General features: G+C 43.1%; 1 protein-coding gene and 1 long non-coding RNA gene across 4 annotated transcripts; one reads left to right on the forward strand and one right to left on the reverse strand.

Annotated features, from left to right (window-relative positions):
• Positions 1-361: 361 nt before the first annotated feature.
• On the reverse strand, positions 362-21,371 carry LOC104693757 (MOB-like protein phocein). 3 transcript variants are annotated; one of them, XM_039554679.1, is made up of 9 exons: positions 21,103-21,371; positions 19,077-19,241; positions 8,429-8,491; positions 7,836-7,936; positions 6,441-6,483; positions 6,119-6,205; positions 4,480-4,559; positions 3,598-3,709; positions 362-2,714 (listed from the first exon to the last, which is right to left on the reverse strand). In XM_039554679.1, exons 1-9 carry the CDS (start codon positions 21,103-21,105, stop codon positions 2,583-2,585), a joined length of 786 nt encoding a protein of 261 aa, XP_039410613.1. In that variant the 5' UTR covers positions 21,106-21,371; the 3' UTR covers positions 362-2,582. The 3 variants fall into 3 exon arrangements, with proteins under 3 accessions (XP_039410613.1, XP_039410610.1, XP_039410611.1); XM_039554676.1 differs by lacking the exons at positions 19,077-19,241; positions 21,103-21,371 and adding an exon at positions 10,539-10,655; XM_039554677.1 differs by lacking the exons at positions 362-2,714; positions 3,598-3,709; positions 4,480-4,559; ... (2 more) ...; positions 7,836-7,936; positions 8,429-8,491 and adding exons at positions 16,866-17,222; positions 17,771-17,860 and having other exon boundaries at positions 21,103-21,343.
• LOC109145651 lies at positions 10,740-13,584 on the forward strand. Its single transcript, XR_002047187.2, has 2 exons — positions 10,740-11,142; positions 13,039-13,584. It is a non-coding gene; the product is annotated as an uncharacterized LOC109145651 (long non-coding RNA).
• Positions 21,372-21,451: the final 80 nt, after the last annotated feature.

Raw genomic sequence — 21,451 nt, forward strand, 5'->3', positions numbered from 1 at the left:
AAGGTGAGGAAAAACCCCAGTGACAAAAGGAAGAAGTCATTTGACAGTGAGTCTTTGCTTACAGCCTTTGTGTCTGTGACATGCAGTCATAATGTGCTTATTTTGTATCTGGAGGGCCCTCTTCTAGATCTCCCATATTTTAACTGTAGAACCAGCATGTTCTGATTTGTGGGATGTATAAATTTGAGGTCTGACTTGCAAGTTCCTAATGAGTATTGTATTTCTCTACTTCTGAAAGAAGAACGACAACTTGACTCAAGCACACCTTGTAGCAGAGATGGGGGGGAGCATCCAAAGGTCTGTTGGAAACAGTTGCTGTGTTCTCTGACAACATGAAACATGAGAATAAATTGTCAAAATATAGTGGTATGGATAAAGAAACAGTTTAATTTTATCCTTTTTTTACAATATAATTCAAAGACAGTTTCAGTTTCCCTATGATGTAAAGTCTAAATTAAACCTGTTAATATTTATTAGACAAATCAATGGTTTGCTTAGGCTAACTGAAGTTTTATGGTACCATCCAGGCACATGTGTGTACACAGTACTCATGTAAACAATAGCAAGGGAAAATACAAGCAGTGTCTCACTTAAGCCTTATATAAAATCAGCTTAGTATAGCAAGTCAACTTTACAGTGCAAATCTGAATGAGAATAAACAGGATTAGAACTTCCAGAGTTTTGTTTTGAAGTGAAACTCTTAAAGCATGAGAGGTTTAAAATTTTAATGCAGTCCTGAGCACCACATCATTTTCTTCAATTTTGTAGAGGAAATGTAATTAGCAACACCAGTCCAATGTTTTTGCCTATCCCAGTCACCACGGCCATTACACACATGCAGAGTGACTGTACAAAGGAGCCACACCACGGATGGTCCTAGAGCAGACAGCAACGAGCCAAATACATTTGACTATCTCCAGAAAACAGTCCTCCTACCTGCAGTACAAACTTCAAGGTATCTATCAAAATCAGGTAACCTGGTGTATACAAGGCAAGTTACAGCTAAGTGTATAGACAGTAACTAAAGCTACTTCACTCTGACAACATCTCATGCAATTACCCTGCTGACAATTAAATAAAATGATAAACATGAGACAAGAAGCTGCTGAAGAATACAGCTGTTGAAGTACTTAAGCTTAGTCTCTCTATTTTCTCATTGTTTAAATTCCCTTTACATCCAGGTGATAACAGTTGCTTGAGGTGTGCTTGATTCATATAAAGAAAAATAGAATTTAAGGCATGTTTAGTATATTATGAAAAACGACTTAGTAAAAATATGTGGACTCCCTTCTTTCCATGTAAATATAATGTAGAAAACAAAGTGTAAATTACTGAAACTAGCTGAGCTAGCCCATTAAACCTGCTGGAAGAAATAAAAAGAGGGCTCCTGTCAACCTCAAAGAGAAACAACAAGCTAACTTCTTAAACAGCAAAGCAAAATTCATTCATGAACACTGCTACTGCTCTTAGACCCTGCATTCATGTACACTTAGCAGTATTTCTCTTATATGCATCTCTAAAACATGTAATTCTATCATTCTAGACAAAACACAATTAAGCAGCACTCATGGAAATTGTCAGTTATTGCAAATCTGCAAACACAACTTGAAATAAACACCTGATAGGGAACCAGAAGCATGAATCCAAATCTTTTTGTCAATATGGTTAAGGTAAATGAAGAGAAACAAAAGTATATTGAAAATGTAATTAACTCTTGCAAAGAAAGATTGATGTTTCAGGTACTTAGCATGTCTTGACTAGGAATACAAGCAGAGACTGTGCCAGTGTGTTATGTAGTGTAACATGAACAGCTGAGGTATAATCTGTAAGCAGTTGCCATAAATATGCACAGGTATTCTTTAGAGAGGTTGTGGACTGGAGAACAGCAGAAGTCTGCCTTAACAGGACAGTACCTATCTCCTGCTGTACACAAACCTCGCCTCCAGCCAAAAACAAGTGCACAAAGTGTGTTAGATACACGTCAAGAATATGTATGTTCAATACCATAGTGAAATTGTCCTTTTGGTTAATACACAGATCCTGTTAGTATTTGGATATACACATACAGCAATATGCACATCCAGAAGTAAATCTTCAAAACAATTTAAAAAAAAATAAAAGGTAAATTAGGAATAAGTGACATTGCAAGAAGCTTCCTGCAGAATTACATATTTAAGGTGATAGTCTTTGAACTAACACTTAATATAGCTACTGCATTACAAAATGGCTTGCTGTGAAATCATAATCTCACTTTTTCCCCACCCAATCAGACACATCTTCAGGATTGTGATTCAATGATTGTTTAGCAGCAATTTTAGAGAACTGTAAATTCTTTTATTAACAGGCATTATAAACAGATACTACTACTTTTATTTAAAGACCATGAGTGCCACATTGATGAATATACAGCTCATGAATAATTTAAAAGTATTTCCCATAGTAAAAGGCAATGCACACAGCATACAAAAAGTATACTAAACAAAGCTATGAGGATACGTGATTGAAGTGTCTAAAGTGATATATACAGTACATAATTAATGTTTTGTTTATATTCAGTACAGGCTTCTGTACTGCTATTCCCATTATGCCTCACTCTCCCCTGACACTGAATTTTGCACTTCTTCTTCCAAAATTGGTACAATCAGGTTATCCTTGGACATCAGATTATACTTCATCACAAACTTAGTGAACCGGTGACACAAGAAAGTTTCATTCTGGAAGTGAAAAAAGGGGAAAAAAACAGTATGTACAGAAAGATTACTTTAAACCATTAGGGAGAACATGCTAAACAAAAAGCTTGCTTCTATGTAATTGTCTTATTAGATTTACAGGTCTTAGTCATGCTTAAATAGTAAATTTATATTGCTTCTTTTATGTCTTTACCGTTTGCTTATAGCTACTACAATTACTAAGAAACCTGCTGAAATTGAGGCTTCAGTCACAGCTCAATTTAACAGCACTTAGACAAGAATATATTTAAATATTTAAAAGCATGGTTCTGAAATTCCTCCTACATGCATTATGTCCAACACAACAGGACCTAATTATTTCATAGCTGTTCCAGAAACCTTAAGTGGGATTTGGCAAAGGTTTCCTTTTATATTTAGCTATACCCCTTATCTACTTTTTATATATTAATTTTTACTTTCCCGCTAAAAAAAAAAGGCTACTGCTGGTGCACAAGTTGCCCTTAATTACTCTGATCCTTTACAGTTACACAATTGTAATTCCTTAATTGTTGTGCAACATACACAAACAGGAAATACATATATGTAAGCTATACCAACTACACTGCTTGAATATATTCAGGATTCTTAAATACAAGATGAATTTGAGTTGTCTGTAAAAAAACCCCTCAGATTCTGGCTTTTTATCCAAATGAAGGGAAACCATAACTGAGTATGCTAATCACATAAATGAATGTCTACGTGTATTTTAAGTATAACAACTTCTTCAGTTGTAAACTGGAATCTACTGTAATCAATCTTTCACTTGAATATAGATCTTCTAGTAGGACTAAAATGTTTTATACAACTCCATCACAGCTGTAACTTCAGTAAATGCCCTGCTTTCAAGATGTAATTTGAAAGTACTTACTTCATATTCATCAAATATCTGCCGGTGATGAAAATAAGCGTGTGAAAATATTCTGTAAATCCTTCGGCACACTGATCCTAATTTGGCTACAGAGGATTCCTTTATGCTAACCCTGCAAGCAGCAGGAGAAAGGTTACACAACTGCTCTAATGCAATTACTACTGAGACACATTGTTGACACAAATTTTGACTGTTAAAACTATTCTCTAGAATTGCATATGAAATTTAGACTTGTTGGTGCAAGCTCCACATTTACAAATTGTACTCTGAGTACAAAAAAATTCTACCTGTAGTTAATAATCATCAGTAATTCTGGTAAAGGCTGGAGTTCTGGTTTCTAGGATTTATAGGCAAAAAAAAAAAAAAAAAAGGACTCCCAGTTGTACCTCCTTGTCTATAGTGAATTCCCTAAAGGTGTACAGTTCTGACTTCTGCACGGCCTTTTCTCTGATGTGACCTGCCCATTCAGTACCCTTGGTCTCTCTCTTCTGTGGCTGTCACATCCCAGTTGATTGGCATTGGCTTCTGGAGGCTTTTGGTGCCATCCTGTTTAAGACCTTTGAGGTGCAGCATCTGTCCAAAGGCCATCCTGTCATTTAGGTGGGCACTACACCAGTGGAAGCCCCGTAACACTAACAGATATCACTAAAACAGTTCTTACCTAAAAAGCATCCCTTAGCTCCAGTAAATGGCAAACTATTTGAATAAACAAGAATTCTTCCTTTGCTTAGAAGTGGCAATAGGCCTCCCAACTCCTAAGAGCTGCAGGATTTCTGATAGTTCCAATAGTAGTCCATGAAAAATGCATTACACCTCTCCCAGTGCTTTGTCAGCATCTTAAGTTCCAACCTTCTCCCTCCTCCCAAGAGAAAGTGCTTTTACCTGCTGGGGAAATATTTATTGCTATTCAGAAGACATGCAGCTCCATCAAGTGTGTGCCTGGTGTAGTCTATAGCAGGACACTACAGAAACAGACAGTGAGCACAAGTATAAGCACATACATGACGTTGTCAGAACTTGTTTAAAAAGAAACATTTTTATTATGTTTCCTGAAGCTTTTAACTTCACTGGTCATTTTTATTCCCAGAAGTTTCACATAGCGCGTCTGAAGGTGTAACTACTTTTTCTCCTTAAGTGAGTCATTTCTTTTCTGTGCTTCACAACCCATGTAAATTATTTAAAGAAAAAAAGTTACTATGGCAATGTCATTATGCACGTAAGTAGTGAATTTTATGCCTCTCCTTAAACAAAGCTGTATAATAAAAATACATGCTAGGAGTACACTGAAAAGAAACGTGATTGTTACCTCACAGCTCATTTGTTTCCCACATAGTCAAGTTGCCAGACTCGCTCTTCTACAGGCTCTGAAGCCAAACCTGCACCTAAATCTATCAGTGCTTTTTGCTTTGACAAAGAAAACCAAAATCTTAAATGTAACTAAGTGTGTAACAAGCCATCTCTGGCTCTGCAATCAGGTACACCTAAAGGAAGAAAGTAAAGCTGAACTGAGATGGACTGAGAGAAGGAATGTCTGTCTGTTGTGCCATTCATCAATTTCAGGAAAAAGACTTGTCAGTTGTACATTTCTGTCAGCAGTTCAAGGTTCTGTCACCCCCTGTGTGACCATGAGTTGGCAGCTACTGACATGGAAAACAGGAGATGAATGCTGCATGTTCAGAGATAAAAAGCAGCCTGAAGTTCTCCAGTCTAGCTGAGGACAACACTGCCAGACATGCCAAGATGCTGAGTAGAGACATGGGTTCAAGGAGTGGGAAAGGAAGTTGGCTAAATCAAAATATTTCAAGAAAGTAAAAGCAGAACAAAACAAGAAAAAAAATCTTACAGGACAGGAAAGATAAGGTTAAAAAGAACCAATACCTTATTCTGGAAGGTGAAATACAAAGATAAATATGACAAACTTCACTACCATCATAACCAAAAGCAACAAAGACTTTCTGAAGGCAAAAGAAAAAGATGTATCAAGTGGCTCAATAGAAGATCCAAACAAAGTTTAAACTAATTGGACACTGAGGGAGGGAGACAAGCTACTGCCATGCTGATACACCCACTTGACTTTGAAGCATTTTTGACTCCACCACCTTTTTGGAGTAACTGCTCCAAGAATGAGCACATGCAGTCACGTTTGGAGTGTCAGGTTTACACTGTGGATCAAAGCTAAAGTCTGAAGATGAGAGCCTATTCTCAGCATGTACTCCTCTGTCAATTAAACAAAGAGCTTTTTCCATTGAGTTTCAGGCAGGCTCAACACAAACCCAGAGAGAAAAGAGGGGAATGTGCAAAGCTGCTAATACTGAGGTGTAAAAAAGCAGTTCCTTTTACCTCCTCCTGTTCCTCTGTAAAACACTACAGAATGGCAAAGAAGAGTAGCTCAAGTGATACTCTTAACCCACATAAGCTCTCAGTTTGAGTAAGAAGCCAGCTCTAAAGAGTCTCCCCATGAACTAACTGTGAAAGAAAGTTTTTGCATCACTAGAGCCCGTTTTCCACAATACATCCATACCTCTTTGGGAGTTTTATGAGCTGCACAGAGAAAAATCCATTGTTCAGTTGCTGTCATCTGAGTACATGTGTCAGGGTGACATTCACTCTGTTAAAACAATTGTTCAGTTAAGAACAAAACCCAACAGCATAAAGGAGCTGATCTTTTCAAATCACTTCCTTGCCCTGTCTACTCTCCAAAGAGGTTATTTGCCATAAGCCCTTAAAATCTTACAAAACCTTCAACCACTGCTTAGCTCTGTGTGTATATATTTAGAATAAAGCTCTGCAATCTACACAAAACAGTCTCCTCCCTGACAAAATATAAAAGTCTCAAGAATTACCTGAAGCTTGACAGCTAGTCCATTGAGCTCAAGGCAGAATTGTCTAAAAGAAATTGAACACAGCAGCATCAAAATCAACTGTTTGTTTCCTCACTGCAAGTGTCTCATAAAAAAACAGGTTAGACACTCTGATTTTCATACCAGCAGATTGTTTTTTTACTCAGCTAAGCAATTATATTTTAATTCTTCACTGACAGCAGAGGCTGAGTTTAACATATCATTTAGTGGAAGTGTTTAAGATACCAACTTTGTTATGAAAAAAAGTGCTATTTCACAAATAAAGATTAAAAAAAAATAAAAGAACACTTCAAGAAAATTAATTTAGGAGTGTAAGTTAAACTCATATAGCTGGATCATTCCATCCTTCTAAGATGTACTTCCAAGCAATTAAGGGGCTAAAGAAGTCCCACCTCAGATCATTAACAGAGTGGGACCTCTGGAATACTGCTTTCACTGGAATGTATCTGAAAGTGCATTCTCCAACTTTAGAGAACTCAGCCCTCCATCCTACAGGAAAATCTGAGAAATTTTCCAAAACTTGCGAGTCATAGTGACAAGTCACTTTTATGAATCTAAAAATATTTGCAGGTATATGAAAGGACAGGGGGAATTCTTAAAATGTGACTTTGCAACTGTATGTAGATACTTTTTCCTTCCTTGAGGATTCCCTGTTGCCTACTGGAACTACTGCAGACCAGAGGAGAGAAAAAGAAAACGTGAGGCAAAACATCAAGGCATCTGAATCTAGGAGGAGTTAGAATTGTTTTTATTCCTGAGTGTATACTCAATAAAGTGAGAAGAGATGCTTACAAGAAAAATAAAAATCAGGACAAAAGGATTACTAGACATGTATTAATAACTACACTACAACTGAAAAATACTTTAAGGCACAAACTTCTGAGGCTGAATGTATTTATTGTACTGCAATTAAAAAAAAAAACAGAGGTGGACAAAAATGTTTGTTTCCTTACAAGCAGAAAAAGAACTATAAGACACAGGTACTCCTGGTTTCCCAGCCTATTTGCCTGCAAGTTTCAGAAAAAGCACTGGGAGCATCTGGAAATCACACTACCTGTTAGTGGAGGTGAAGAACTGACAATACTATGAGAAAGTGCTATGGAAATTCATGACTATACCTTCATATTCAAGACGTGCTAGTACAACTTTTGAAGTGAGGTACAAATATTTTCTTAAAAAAACCCATTAAGATCAGAGCACATTATAAATCTTTAGAAAGAACAGGGAATTCAGAAAATAATACCAATATTTAACAGTGGAAAAATCAAGTTTCATTAAGGTTACTTTTGATCTGTCACATTCAAATAGATTCACTACCACCATCAATGAACAAAACTTAGAACCAAGATAGAATATTGACAAAAGATGGGTTTTTACCTTAAATGTTCATACTTCCATACACCTTCATCCTGGCCTTCAGGAGGTTCAAGGATCTTATCAATGTTGGAACAGTCTGCCCTGATGTTTTGTTGAATATACTGGGGGGGAGGGAGAAATAAAACTAGATCTTGTTGTAATTACAGTAAGTATATTTAGGACATTACATCTTGAAGGGGTTTAGTTCTTACTTAAGATATTATTCACAGACTAAAAAGTTCAAGAGTAGATGGGCAGGGTAAGGAAACTGGTATTAAAAATGCCAGCTCTGAAAAATACCTTTATTCAATTAAAAAATGTACAAGAATGGGTAAATTCCAACATTCATCTCAAAACAAACAAACAAAAAAAAACCTCAGAGAAACCCCCACCATTTTCTTATACCTGATTTGTTTAAACCAGACATGGGAATTCCAGTTATTTCTGCGAACAAAATTAACAATATTTTTTTAATACACACAGGTGCTTAAGAAATTCACTGCTGTGCAGCAACATCCTAGGCAGATAAATAGCAAGCCCTGTATTATTATATACCAGAACACAAAACTTGAGAAACTGCACTCATTAACAGCATATCATGTAAATAAGAATACCTGCTGGACAGCTAATGTACTATCCATTTCTTCAAAGGATTCATCAGGCCAGTTGTAGAAATCCTGTTTTAAAAAAGACAGTTTAAAGCAATGTAACAAAACCAGAGGGGGAGGAAGAAAAGCACGCAGCCTACAGTAAGGCTGAACATGCAGGAAAATAGATGTCATTTATACAATTCCAGGAAGCTGCATCTGAACAGAAGCAGCACACAGTCCTGGCAGGAAGAGGGTGAGATGGGATTTACGATCCCAACACTGCAACAGTAGCACACCTTGAAATGGAAAGCTGTGTGTGACTCAGCATGTGAACACCACTGCTGCCCCACACCCTGCTCTAACACCCAGAGCCTGTATTTTTTACATTAAATGCTGCACACAGCACCCATTTCAGATGTCAGACCAGGTAGGAATGGGGAAGAAAAGGTCTGTAGAGAGAAGCAGCATACACTGGTTATGAAACTAAAACTCCCAGTGGTGACACAGCAAGAAAATCGTCTTCTCTGAGCTAAGATCACGTAACGCCGTGCTGGCCTAACCTGGTACCACATTCCCTTGGTAAGGTCAGTATGCCTTAATTAATTTACCTGGATGCTTATCAGCCTTGTAATGATAAAACCTTCCAGAAGTTTCACCTCAGATCCAGCTGCACCTCAGTGTTCTGCAGCTGTCCACATGTCCTGCACCTATGATCATCCCAAAACCATAGGCATTTTCTTACTCTGCATTTTTCACATCTAAAATTGGGTGCTACTCCCTCATATCATGCAGAGATGCTGCACATCAGCTTGCTGTAGTCATCCCAGTAGGTGCTATGACTCAATGAAAATGGCCCGACTGCAAAGCTCAGCAATCTGTTCCTGAGAGAATAAGTCAGCTCTGGAAAAAATACCTCAAGTAAACATCCAGTGTTGAAATACCATTAACTAATTCTATTCGTGCACTGAATAGCTATACCAGTGTCATCTGAAATAAAACATTAAATACAGCCACACACACACACAAAAATCATGTCTACAGAGAGAAATAATCGTCACTATATACAAAAATCTTCAACCTACATGAACTTCATAATATTTGACAAAACCTAGGTCTATGTCCAGCTTACTGTTTCTCAGAATACCCCAAATTTATCAAAGGCAGACAACATTCCGTCTCCTTCACAGATTAAGCATGCATAGGATGACCTAATTTACAGGATTGTGTAATAATTTTACCTGTATGCTATGACAAAAACAGGAGGAGACATATGTCATACACTGCTCCTTTCTCACCACGAGCTCTCCTCACAAAAGCAGAGGGGAAAGTCTCACATGAAGTCTGACAGATCACCTCTCTGAAATAATTCTAAAAAATGCAGTTTCCGTGTTTGAGGTGTGCCTTTTCCAGTTGACCTTGAAACCCCAGAAACAAATGAATTCAATTTTGATTAAGAGAAGCGATGTGACACCAGCATTTCCCTGTGTGCAGTTACGTAAGGGAAGGATGACTTCCCTCTGGGACGGGCAGGCAGGTACGGTCGCTCTGCCGGTGCCGAGCTCCCACCCGGAGCCGTGTGCAGGGTCATGAGCTCGCTCCCGGAGCGTGCTCTCGATATTTTCCCAGCGGTAACAACAGCGATGCCTGACAGTACGGGGGAGCCGCCCTGCCCGCACCAACCTGCGGCCCGGGAGCAGCGCTCGGCCCGCGCTCACGCCCGGCTGTCACAGGTGTTCTCCGGCCCGCTGCGGGACGCGGCCCCTCCCTCGGCCACCCGGGCCCGACGCGACCTCAGCTCCCGGCCCGCAGCCTGGAAGCCGCGGCGGCGCTCGGCGCTCCCCCCGCCGCGGGGCCGCTGTCGCGGCGGCCTTTCCGCCGAGCCCGTGGGGAAGGAGCCGCCGCCGTCCCCGGCCCGCTCCCCTACGGGCACCGAGTCTCGCCCGCTGCCCCGCGCCCGGCCGCAGGAACAAAGCGATCCCCGCAGCGGGGCCGCCGCCGCCGCCCGCCCAGCCCCGGTAGGCCCGGCGCGGCCCTCGGCGCCGCCCCGCCGGCTGCCGGGCCCCGGCGGCGGCGCTGCCCGTGCCCACCCGCCTGCCCGGCGGCCGCGGGAGAAGCGGCGGCGGCAGCGCCTCACCTGGGCCTTGGTGCCCGGGCGGTTCCGCCGGAGCACGGCCGTGCCCTCCGCCATGACCATAGCGACCGCGGGGCCCGGATGTGCCGCGGGGCCGCGCGGGGCGGGGCGGGGCGGGGCGGGAGCGGCCGCGGAGGGAGGCGCGTAACCGCCGGAACAGCCGCCGCGCGCAGCGGGGGCGAGAACAGCTTCTCGCGAGAGAAGGCGGGAGGCGCTGCGCGGGGCGACCGTGAGGGGCGGGGGGGCGAGGTGTCCCCGGCCGCCTCCGCTCGGCCCTCGGGCAGCGCGGACGGGCTGTCCTCAGCGCGGCGCTGGAGGCCCTGGGCGCTTCCCTGCGGGCAGTGCCCTGCGGGCGCCTGCGGGTCCCTCTACCAGAGAAAGGCTTTGTATTCCTGAGGGACGACACCGGCATTCCCCACTCCCCCCACCCCCAGAGCTGGGGCGGCCGCTCGGTGCTGCGCGGCGGGGCCGTGTCGCAGCGAGTGACCCGCTTTGTGAGGCGAAGCCTCGCACGGAGATTGACGGGCTGAGTGGTTGAGGAAATCCATCCTTCGGATTTCATCAGCATCCCCCCGCCAGCCCCTGGCTGTACGTGCGCTCCCGCAAGGTCAGTCCTCGCTTGTCTCTGTACAACCGAGTACCTGAAGTTCTGTACAATACAAACTATAAGGGCGTGAATTTGAAAAATATTCAGAGTTTTATATTCAAGATTTATAGTTGTTAACGCTAAAAATAATGAATTAAAAAACCCACCCCAGCAAAGGTGGTTTGGGGCAAAATAATTTCAAAGTAGGTAGGAAGTCTAGGTCTCCAAAGGCAGGATTGAGACACTTGTGAGCTTGGTGTGCAGAGGGCACCAACTGCTGTGCTAATGGCAAACAGAGTTAGACTAGATTTCAAGATTTGCTGAGTCAGGTGTTGACTGTATTTAGAAAGAAAACAGAAAAAAGACACTGTTAGCTCATAGTTGGCTGACAAATACGTCCCCCTTACAAGCAAGTAAACATTCTGGAAGACCAGAGTGACTCATACTATTTCTGTAGGATAAGTGAGAAGAAAATGATTTGAAAGCTGTTCTGTTTCTTGAAAATATATGGTAGAAATGAGTACAGAATAAGAAAGCGTGAATTGCTTCTGTCTGTGTGCAAGAACGATGAAGCAGCAAGGTTCTGATGTGACACCCCCCTCACACAATCAAAGAATAAATGGTTACAGTTGTGTGGTGTTTCCTGCAAAGTGGAGGAGGATGGTACCTGGTGCTGTCCCTACTTCCACCGTATTTCAGGGTGAATGCTGGGTGTAGCTTCACCCTTCACTCAATTATTTTGCTGTAAATAACACGTTAAACCCCCTTTCTTTTACCCAGTGAAAGTTACACTTTGTGAAACATTTCTAGATTGAAAACCTTGAAAAATCTCTAATTAGGCTTTCCCACCCGAAAGAGAAGTGCACTTTGAATCCTGATTTTGCTTGGGCAACGCGGTGAGCAGGACCCTGCCTTGTTCCGGAGGCCAGGTTAGAGCTGAGAGCTGGACACTGTGTGAGGGAGCAGAAATGGGTGACGGGGTCAGCGCCTGCCCAGCTAACCCACAGTTTCTACTGCCCGCAGAGGCAACTCCTCTCGAGTTACACTGTAAACACGGGGCCGGCATTCCTGGCCTCAGGCACCTGAGTTCAGTTTGCAGTAGTTACTCTTTTACTCCTGGCCAGCATTCCTGCCCCAGGAATGTCAGCTCTTCGGTGTGGCGAAACTCAGCTTGTGTAAGAAACCATCAAAAGGTTTAAAATGCTGAGAGAAAACGGTGTGTTAGAATGAGGAGTAGAAATGTCCTATTATCTCTTTAGATCAGCTGTATTCCAACATTAATTTTTTTATGAGATTGATATTATTATTAGCCAGTCTCAAAACACAAGCAGTTCTAGCTGTTTGAGTCCTTCATAATTCAGCAGCCTCTTTGTGGGATTTTTTTTGTGGTTTTTTTTTGTTTTTTCTTTTTCCATCACCATATTCAAGGTTTAACTTTAAAGCACAGAAAAGTTGGGTACTTGACATTTCCATTTGTCCCTGACTTTTATTTCATGGCCATCTTGCTTTTAACATGGAAACAAATCTGACTGTGAAGAAATACCTCTCAGAGAAAAATATGTCTGTTAGTTCATTCTGCAACTGGCTCATGGGTTTGCAGAAAATGGAAAGAAATCTGCCTTGTTGATGTTGAATTCTCTAAGGTATCTTGTGTTGCCCCTTGATAATTAACCCTGTATTCCTGGAAGATGCTTATTATTTTTATTTCATTAATTTCAAGCTGGTGTTGAACAAAACCTGAACAACAGTAATTTCAGTTTTCAAGTTTTAGCTGGTCCTCATTTTCTTATGGCCTTCAAGAATGAAAAAATTGAATATTTGGCCAAAATTTTATCAACTACTTGTGCTGTTAGGGACCTGGCTATCCTTTCTTCTCTGTTGGCATATAAACGATTTGTCCTTTTCTTACCATGGCAGGATAACATAACCAGGGTGATAAAAGCTTTCTGAAAACACTACAGCTGCTGATAATGGAAGCTATTCTGAAATGTTAAGAAAGGAAAGACACAAAAGTAGATGGGAGTCCACCTGGTTTCCTTGTGATTCAGACAGACTGAAGCAAGGCTGAGGACTGTATCCCCTCAAAAACCAGGTGGGGCAATATGCAACATTTACACCAAAAGTGAAGTTTTAAAACAAACTAGAAAACAGTGGAAGGAAGCCTAATTTCCTACAGGAAGAACACAGCAAAGAAAGAACATTTGTGATGGATTGTCTGTCCTTCTCTGTCGAACCCGAGGGATACAGAATTTGGCATACAATCATGGATTGAGAGGCAGCAACAGCAGATGGATCACCTTGGCCATGTGGCAGTTGCCTTGTCCTTGCTTGCAGTGAGAGCCTCGTGGTGCAAGAATAGAATGTTCCTGTCAAACCAGCAGATGTGCTAGCGTGTCCTCCATTTGATTAGGCTTAGGAATGCTATTTTCCCCCCACATCCATAAATTACTTATTTCCATGAAATGTGATTTCTGTTTTTAATCACTTACATAAACAGCAGTAGATACAGCCATGCTAAATATTTTAATACATAGGCATTGTATCAAGTGGCTGAAAATCTGCTGGGCTGAAAGCATGGGCTGGAGATGGAGCTGGGGCAGCCAGGTTGTGTGGTAAGAGCTCAGTGATCCTAGGTAATTCATGTCTTTTAAAGACATTATGGAAAGAAATGCTGAAATTTTAGGCCTAAACACTTCTCTGTCAGCAGTTAATTCCTAGTGCATCTTTTTGTCATTGAGATGGGGTATAGTTTCCCTAAGCAGTCTGTAAATATTTAAAATACCTTTCCCTCTTTGGTATGTGACTGCAGCAGACTGCCTGCCTTGTCCTGGAAAATAAAGGCATGCTGGCTCCAGGGGCAGATAATGCTTCCCAGGGAGTTTGTGTTTCATTGCACCATCGATTGTCTTGCAAGGTCCTTGGAGTGTGATTATCTTAAATTTCAGCTTGAAAATGCAGTGCTGTAACTACCAAAGTAAAACAGCAATAGGGCAGTCTTCAAGAAGTAGGGCTTTTATACTAAAATGTGTATTTTTATTAATTTAGCACCTTCCCTGTCTATCCATAGTTCAGTGCAAGTTTAACCCCCAGAGCAGTGCCTGGTTTGTCTTCAGCTCCAGAGCAAGCAGGGGTAACCAGCCAAGAGCAGCCACCTCACAGCTATGGGGAGCAAAAGACTGCCAAGCCTGGCAAATGCAGCTCCTGCTGGAATAGCTGGCTGACCCATGGCATCCAGGGAAAAACGTGGCTCCAGCTCACTGCTGTGCTGTGCAACTGATGGGAGGAGCTTTCTGCTGGCAAAAAATACATTGTTTCAAACTGTGCCAGAGCTAGAGTCCCACACTGCAGCACCCAACTGGAGTTCTGAAAAATATTTTTTGTTACAGTTGTCTACTGTTACCTTTGCAATAAGGATTATAATGTATCTAGTTCTTCTCACCAAGAATGGAAAGAAATGCAGTTTAATTCCAGCCAATGAAGTTTCAGCAGCAACAAGTCATACATTGAATGACTTCGCCAAGTTTAGCCCAAAAGCACTTTAAGGCACTGTATGTTCTTAGGCTGCACTAGATCCCTCTATGGACCCCAGCTTTGAAAGTCTCCTTAGGAATAGTGCAGATTTGGGTGCTCTTACATCAACACCCCCACATCCTTTTCAAGGCAAGACAGGGTGGCCACAAATATGCAAATTTGATTGCTTCAGCGTTACCTAAGTCAGTGTCTTGCTATTTAAGAATGGTGTTGTAGTGGTTTGGTCCAAAATACTCATTACTGTTTATCTGCTGTGAGATAAGAATTAGGAGAAATGCAAAGCAGGCACCAAACTTGAAAGAATATAAAGAAGTTTATTAACAGACCTAAAAGAAGGAAAAAAATTATACCACCTTCAGAACTCTCCTCTCCCCCCACCTTCCTCCCTTCTCCCACTGACAATGTAAAAAGACAACCCTTAAGATGTTCAGTCTGTTTACCACTTCCATAATAACCTTGTTCAGTCCATTTAGAAAGAGAAGTCTCTTCTTGCTCATGCTATGAAAACATTATCACAACGAGACAGCCGCCCACTTCCAAATATTGTTCAGTCCATTTAGGAAGAGGAGTCTCTCTGCCTGCGTGTAAGTCCTTTCCCCCGACTTGCAGCTTTTCCCGCAACTGCTTTCGAGGGTCCACTCTTGAAGTTTTCTGGGGTACAATTTTAAGGTTGAGCCGTTCAGAAACAAAAACAGAGGCCCTTCTCCTTCCCTGGGAGCAAAGGGTCTTCATCATCTTCATCGTTAGGACTATCTCTGGGAGCATCTCTAGGAACTGAGGTTTTCTCCTTTCCCATTTGGAGCAAAAGTCCTCATCTGGTTCATCTCTAGGGACTGAGGTTTTCTCCTTTCCCATTTGGAGCAAAAGTCCTCATCTGGTTCATCTCTAGGAACTGAGGTTTTCTCCTTTCCCATTTGGAGCAAAAGTCCTCATCTGGTTCATCTCTAGGGACTGAGGTTTTCTCCTTTCCCGTTTGGAGCAAAAGTCCTCATCTGGTTCATCTCTCCCTGTCCAAACTTCTCATGCAATTACAGCTGCGTCAGCATCTGCCTATCTCAGCGCAGGTGCTTTTGCTCACGAGTTGAACACTCCACCCCCCATATCTCCATGAAATTACAACAGGATACTCTGATATATCATAGCTTCACAACAGAATTTCAGCTTTAAGCATCTCCTCTCTCTCTTCCCTCAGGTTTTCAGCTCTTCACAGCAATAAAAAGGGTTAATCTCACCTCGGCCTTGCAGCTTTGCAGCTGGAATGTTGAATCTTTCTTATCGCAGTGGAGAGGGGGGAGAGCCGAGCCGCTCCGGCTGCCCACGGCAAGGCAGTGGGGGAGGGTCCATGGCTGGAACAGGTCCATGGCTCCAGGATGGCCGTGGCCCGGCCCGGCCTGGCCCAAGCAGGGCCCGGCCGGGCCCACTGGGCCCTGCTCGGGCCCCGCAGCCACCTGTGCCAGCGCCGGAAACGAGAGAGAGCTTGGAGGGGGAGTTTGCCTATTCTTAAATGTGGATCACAGAGGTGATCACAACTTTAAGTGGCTTAGAAAATTGTCCATATTCAAACTGGCCAGCTGATAGGTTCTATCAGTTCCCAGAGGAAACTGTAAGCACCCCTTAGCAAGGACGTCCCTTCCGGGACTACGCTTGCTAACCTATGACAGGTGTGTTAAGGATAAAGGAAATATAATTTGTCAAATCAGGTCTCTCCTGAGTTAAGGGAAAGCTGGAGATCTGGGTGCAGTAGTGTGGTAAACGATAAAGAAACTTCATTTCAGACCAGCATCAGCCCCACTTCTGCCTGATTAACTGTTGGGGGGAGATTATTTTCTACTGGCAAAATTCAATGAGAGATAAGCGAGAATAACCGTTAGTTCTTATCTGCTTCGTCCGGGAACTTGATGGTTTTGTTCCAGCACAGATATGACTAACACCAAGCTCCCATCAACTGGTGGGGAAGGCTGTTTGTGGCAGGGTGGTGTGTGTACCTTAACCTTCCTGTGTTTCAGGGTCCTCAGAGAGAAGTTAAAAGAATCCATGCTATCTCAGAAGTCCAAAGTGCAAGAGAGCTGGCTAAAAGTCCTCAGTATGATTGCATCTGTCTGATAACCATTTTAAACTCATTTCATACAAACTTGGGGAAAATAACATTATTACATTACACAATTGAGACTCAGTTTCACTGAGCAACAGCAGAAACTGAGACAGAAGCAGAATAGTTTTATAAGTTTATTGTAAAGACCTTTACAATCTCAGTACAGAGATAAGGATATAAAATGATGATGTTTGGAATAATTAAGGCTGGTTGGTGGTCATCCAAATTTCACTGTTCAATGGAACTCAAGCAAGAGCAACTGATTTCTGACTGTACATATTTTTATTTGTGTTCCATCGTTACAGTGAGATCACAAGTCATTTCAAAGACTCAATGCCTGTTTATTATAAAATAAAGGACATTATTTACATGATGAAAGAAAAATTTCAGCATTTTAGTGGAATGGATGACTGATACTGCAACAGGTTTAGTCCACATATTTCCCAAGAATGTCACCATCTCTAAACAAGTAGTAGTCCTGCAAAGAAAAGAAATGTTAGTTTCTGTCATGTAAATTTTTTTCTTGTTTTGTAAACACTGCCTTTGTTCTGAAGTTAGGGTTATCGCAGTCATTAAGTACAAAATCAAAAGCAAGCTAACCAAGAAGTCAACATGTACAGCTAGTCTTGAAAAAATTCTTTTTGTTCCTAAGATACTCTTTGGAGAGCTATCAAGTTACCACTTCTAGCAGTGGGAAGCACAAGGACTGTTAGAAAGCAATTCTGCAGGCTGTCCCTGTCAAAAGCAAGGATATCCTCAGTAATTTCTAAGCCTTTTTGCATTCCCTCTCATATGTGCTTGACATATGGAACCATTTTGCCCATCCAGCAAAGGTCAGGTCAGAGGTTTCCTTGGTTGCTTCCATTTATGCAGGGGCAGAAGTAGCAGTAGCACAGCTACCAGATGGTGGCTGGATCCAGCTGCTCCCTTTCTTGAATGGTGCTAACACCATGAAGTAATCACAGTATTTATCACTGGTGTTTTGGGAATCATTCTCATTTGCACTCACAAAGTTGGGGAACCTACCTTATCTTCTAGTACAATCTTAGTACCACCATATTCTGGGAGCAAAACCTTTTCACCAACTTTTACACTCACTGGCTGAATCTCGCCATTCTGAAAAAAGAAAGAAATCCTTAGTTTTCCATAATATAAACAGATGTAATAGAATTCCTCCGAACGACAATGACCCATCCACATACAGAAACATTCAGGAAATCACAACTCTGCATTTACTTTTGATGGTAAATACAAGCGTGAGGTCTTTGCTTGACACACTGAATAGGATTTCACTTAAAGAACCATGAAACCCCCTTGTAAAATCAAGGAAGAAAGTCCATTTCCATATTCTATAGCCAAGGATAATTTTTCCAAGTGCCAGTTTAAAAAGTACCTTCCCATGTCTGTAACTCTGATCAACTTGTCACTGTTGCCATCAAATCACTTGTTTAGAAATGCCTGATAAAGTTTAATTAAATTTTTATATTACAAATAAAACATTAACACATTAGTCAAATATTATCGCCCTTTCACAATATAAAGCTCTAAAAATCAGATCCTGACACAAACCAGCACAGGACATATAGAGGGACTCACGGTACAGAAAGGCCAAGGCAGTGTGTCCAAGTTGAAATTTAACTGTTTTCCAGTATTGCTACTGACTGAACACTGCTCTGGTGGGGAAAGAGCCCTTCTGATGTGGAATTCCCCAGGCACTGGCGTTTTTGTGAACTGTCTTCTTTTATTTCCATGTACATATCCAATGTGCAAAATTACAAACGCTTATTCAACACTTACTTCTTTTGATTGCTGACTTTCTTTAGTCCAACAAGCCTAATCCTTATGGACAATGATATTTTGCACAAGACAAGATAGCCAATACCACATTCTGGGATTCCACCCTTTTCACAAGTCACAGACATTTGGGCATGTAATAATTGTAACATAGAAGTCTGTTGGTCCCTCAAGGTTTTGGCTGAGAAGTGATGGAACAAGGTATCACACAAAACACTGTCTACATATTTAAAATAAACAACACCAACACCTCCCCCCAAAAAAACCCACCATTAAACAAGCAGACAAACCCCACAAAAACCAAACAGCAAACAAAAGAAACCCCACTCCATTTTATAAATGATGAAAGGAATGATGGAATTCATCTCAGGACCCACCTCCTTTTTGAATCTCCACTTCCATTTTCAGCCATCACAGACACCCATTTTTATGAACTATAACCACATCTGCACTGTAACCATCCCACTCCTATGGCAATATCCCAGCTACCACCACACCACTACTAGTTCTACTCAAAGTAATGCTTCAGGGTAATTACCTTTCCTCTGGCTCCAGATCCAACTGCTACTACTGTTGCTTGTAGTACCTTCCCTTGGGATTTTTCTGGTATCATGATTCCTCCTTTGGTTACTGTCTCAGCTGCACATCGCTCAACCAGTACACGATCAAAGAGGGGAAGAAATTTCCTAAATGCTTTTCCTGCCTGTGGAAGTAATTGTACATTGTAACAAGAGAACCATTACAACAAAACTGCAATTAAAGAGTTTAAAAAACCCCAACACATAATGATTTCTCTTTTGAGAGAGATTAATAGTTTAGGAAAACTACTAAGCACTTATTTAATAGTAGCAATCAAATACCACCTCTGATTGCATCAGAAAATCCTGAAGGCACACGCAGATGCTGGGCAATCCTGACAGTTCGGCAGTAGGAAGATGTACTCCAGCTGGGGAATAAACCACCCACAGATGGAGCAGACTCCTCTCTGGAGAGGCCTCCAGGCTTTTAACACCAAACCCTTAGTTGCTATAGCTTGGTGAGCATAATTATTGATTATATGAACTGTATTTATTCAGTTCACAACCAGATCTAATGATGACTAAGGACCCCTTGGGACAGCTGCATTTGTACTTGTGAAGAGGTTTACATTAAAGAAGCACAAGTCTAGCCAGGTGCCCCATTGTCAGTCTTTTTCAGGTGTTTTCAAGCCTTAACCTTTCACAAAAAAATAGGTGAGCCACAGTGCTGTTATTATACCGACTTCTACAAATAGATTCAGACCTTAAGAGAAGGTTTAGGTCAAGCCCCTGAAAATAGGAAGGAAGGCACCCTTCTGGCTCAACTGCTTTGGTATCTGTCTCTGCTTAAGCAGAGTCAAGGTGAGGGGTTTTGTTGAACTGTTGGGTTTTTTCCCTCTCATTTGGTTTAGGTTTGGGGTTTTTTTGCAACCACTCACTGCTACTTGTCTGCATTTCGGAATCAGCAGTTTAATTCCCAGATAAATGCAAGCACGTGCATTTATCCCAACAAGCAGGGGTCAGGAAGAAGGAACTTGCTTTGATTCAGAAGGAAAGCTATGACAACTTGCCAAGTCACGTGGAGACAGTGCTCCACTAGGCAGGTAGGAGCCCCCACTCAGCGAAAGAGCTAGAAGGGCTTGGCATCCGCGTGCCCTTTGCTGGCACTCATCAATATCCACACACACTTGAGAAGTGGCAGAAAACAAAGTCACAGGCAGAGCACGAACAGAAGGCAGCACATGAAAGATGCTGCGTCTGACTGCTGTCAGCACCACAGGGATGAAAGATAACCAAGGGAAAAGGCTGCCAGTTGTGCCCGTTTAATTTCTGTGAAGATAACACCACTGATCCTCTTTTTTAAGAGCTGTTCTACATTTATCAGAAACAAAGCTGCCTGATTTATGACCATGAACATTTTACACTAAGTTTTAATTCTGCGCATTATTATCATAAGAATCAAGTATCACTGTAAGAACAAAGGCAACTCAGTCAAATTCTCCTTCTCTATAAAAAATTTTACTAAACTTACAGAAGGAGCGCTCCGGAACGCGGCCTAGGTTTCTTTTCTATCTCCGCAGAGAAACGCCGCGGCCTGTGCGGCCCTGCCCTGCTGCTGCCAAGGGACTGTTCCGTTACTGCGGCGGGAGGGAACCCTGAGCTCGCGTTTCTGGGCAGCCAAAAGCAGCCCCCGCAAGCCTCCCGTCACGTCCTGGCCCGCAGCCCCGCGCCTGTAGGAGAGTCGCTTCTGCCCCATGGACTGCGTGACCTTGCGGCGCTGCCAGCCCCCCGCCTCCGCCTTCCCTCCGTCCCTCCCGCGACCCAGCGCTGCCCGCGGCACGGCAGGGACTGGGCACACCCGTGCGCGGCGGCACAGCCGCGGCTGCTCGGGGGCCCCGGCAGCGACCCGCCCGGGGAACGAGTAGGGGCGCCGCCAGGCCCTGTGGCGTGTCCGTCCCCGCGGCGCCGGGCACGCTCGGCGGGGCAGCCCGGGACGGAGCCGCTGGAGCGGTGGGGACACGGCGCAGCGGCGGCCCCGGCACTCACCATGATGCTCCCGCGCCGCCCGCACCGAGTGACCGCGCCGCCGCCAGCACACACGTGAGGAAGGTCACGGCGTGCGCATGCGCGGCCGGCGCCCCGCCCCGGGGCGGAACAGCCCTGACCCCTCCCCAGCCGCCGGGCGCCTTCAGCGCCGCCGGTTTTTTTCGACTGCTGCGGCTGCGTCCCGGTCCCGGGAGCGGCTGCGTCCCGGTGGTACCGCGGACCCGCCGCACAGCGCCCGCGGAACCCTGGGCCAGGCCCCGCACGGAAGTGAGGTCAGCTCACCCCTGACCCGCGGCGGGCATGAGCGTTCCAGAAGGTTCTGGAATTGGCGAGCCCCGGAACATGAATG

This window comes from Corvus cornix, chromosome 7 (genome assembly GCF_000738735.6).
Source record: "Corvus cornix cornix isolate S_Up_H32 chromosome 7, ASM73873v5, whole genome shotgun sequence".
In the NCBI taxonomy this organism is placed as follows: Eukaryota; Metazoa; Chordata; class Aves; order Passeriformes; family Corvidae; genus Corvus; species Corvus cornix.

Excerpts from the sequence above, each read along its gene's own strand:
- LOC104693757 (XM_039554679.1), bottom strand. Across the intron at positions 7,937-8,428 it reads GTACATTAGCTGTCCAGCAG|TATATTCAACAAAACATCAG; the intron begins GTATTCTTATTT and ends CCTCCCCCCCAG. Across the intron at positions 3,710-4,479 it reads AATAAATATTTCCCCAGCAG|GGTTAGCATAAAGGAATCCT; the intron begins GTAAAAGCACTT and ends TGCTGCTTGCAG.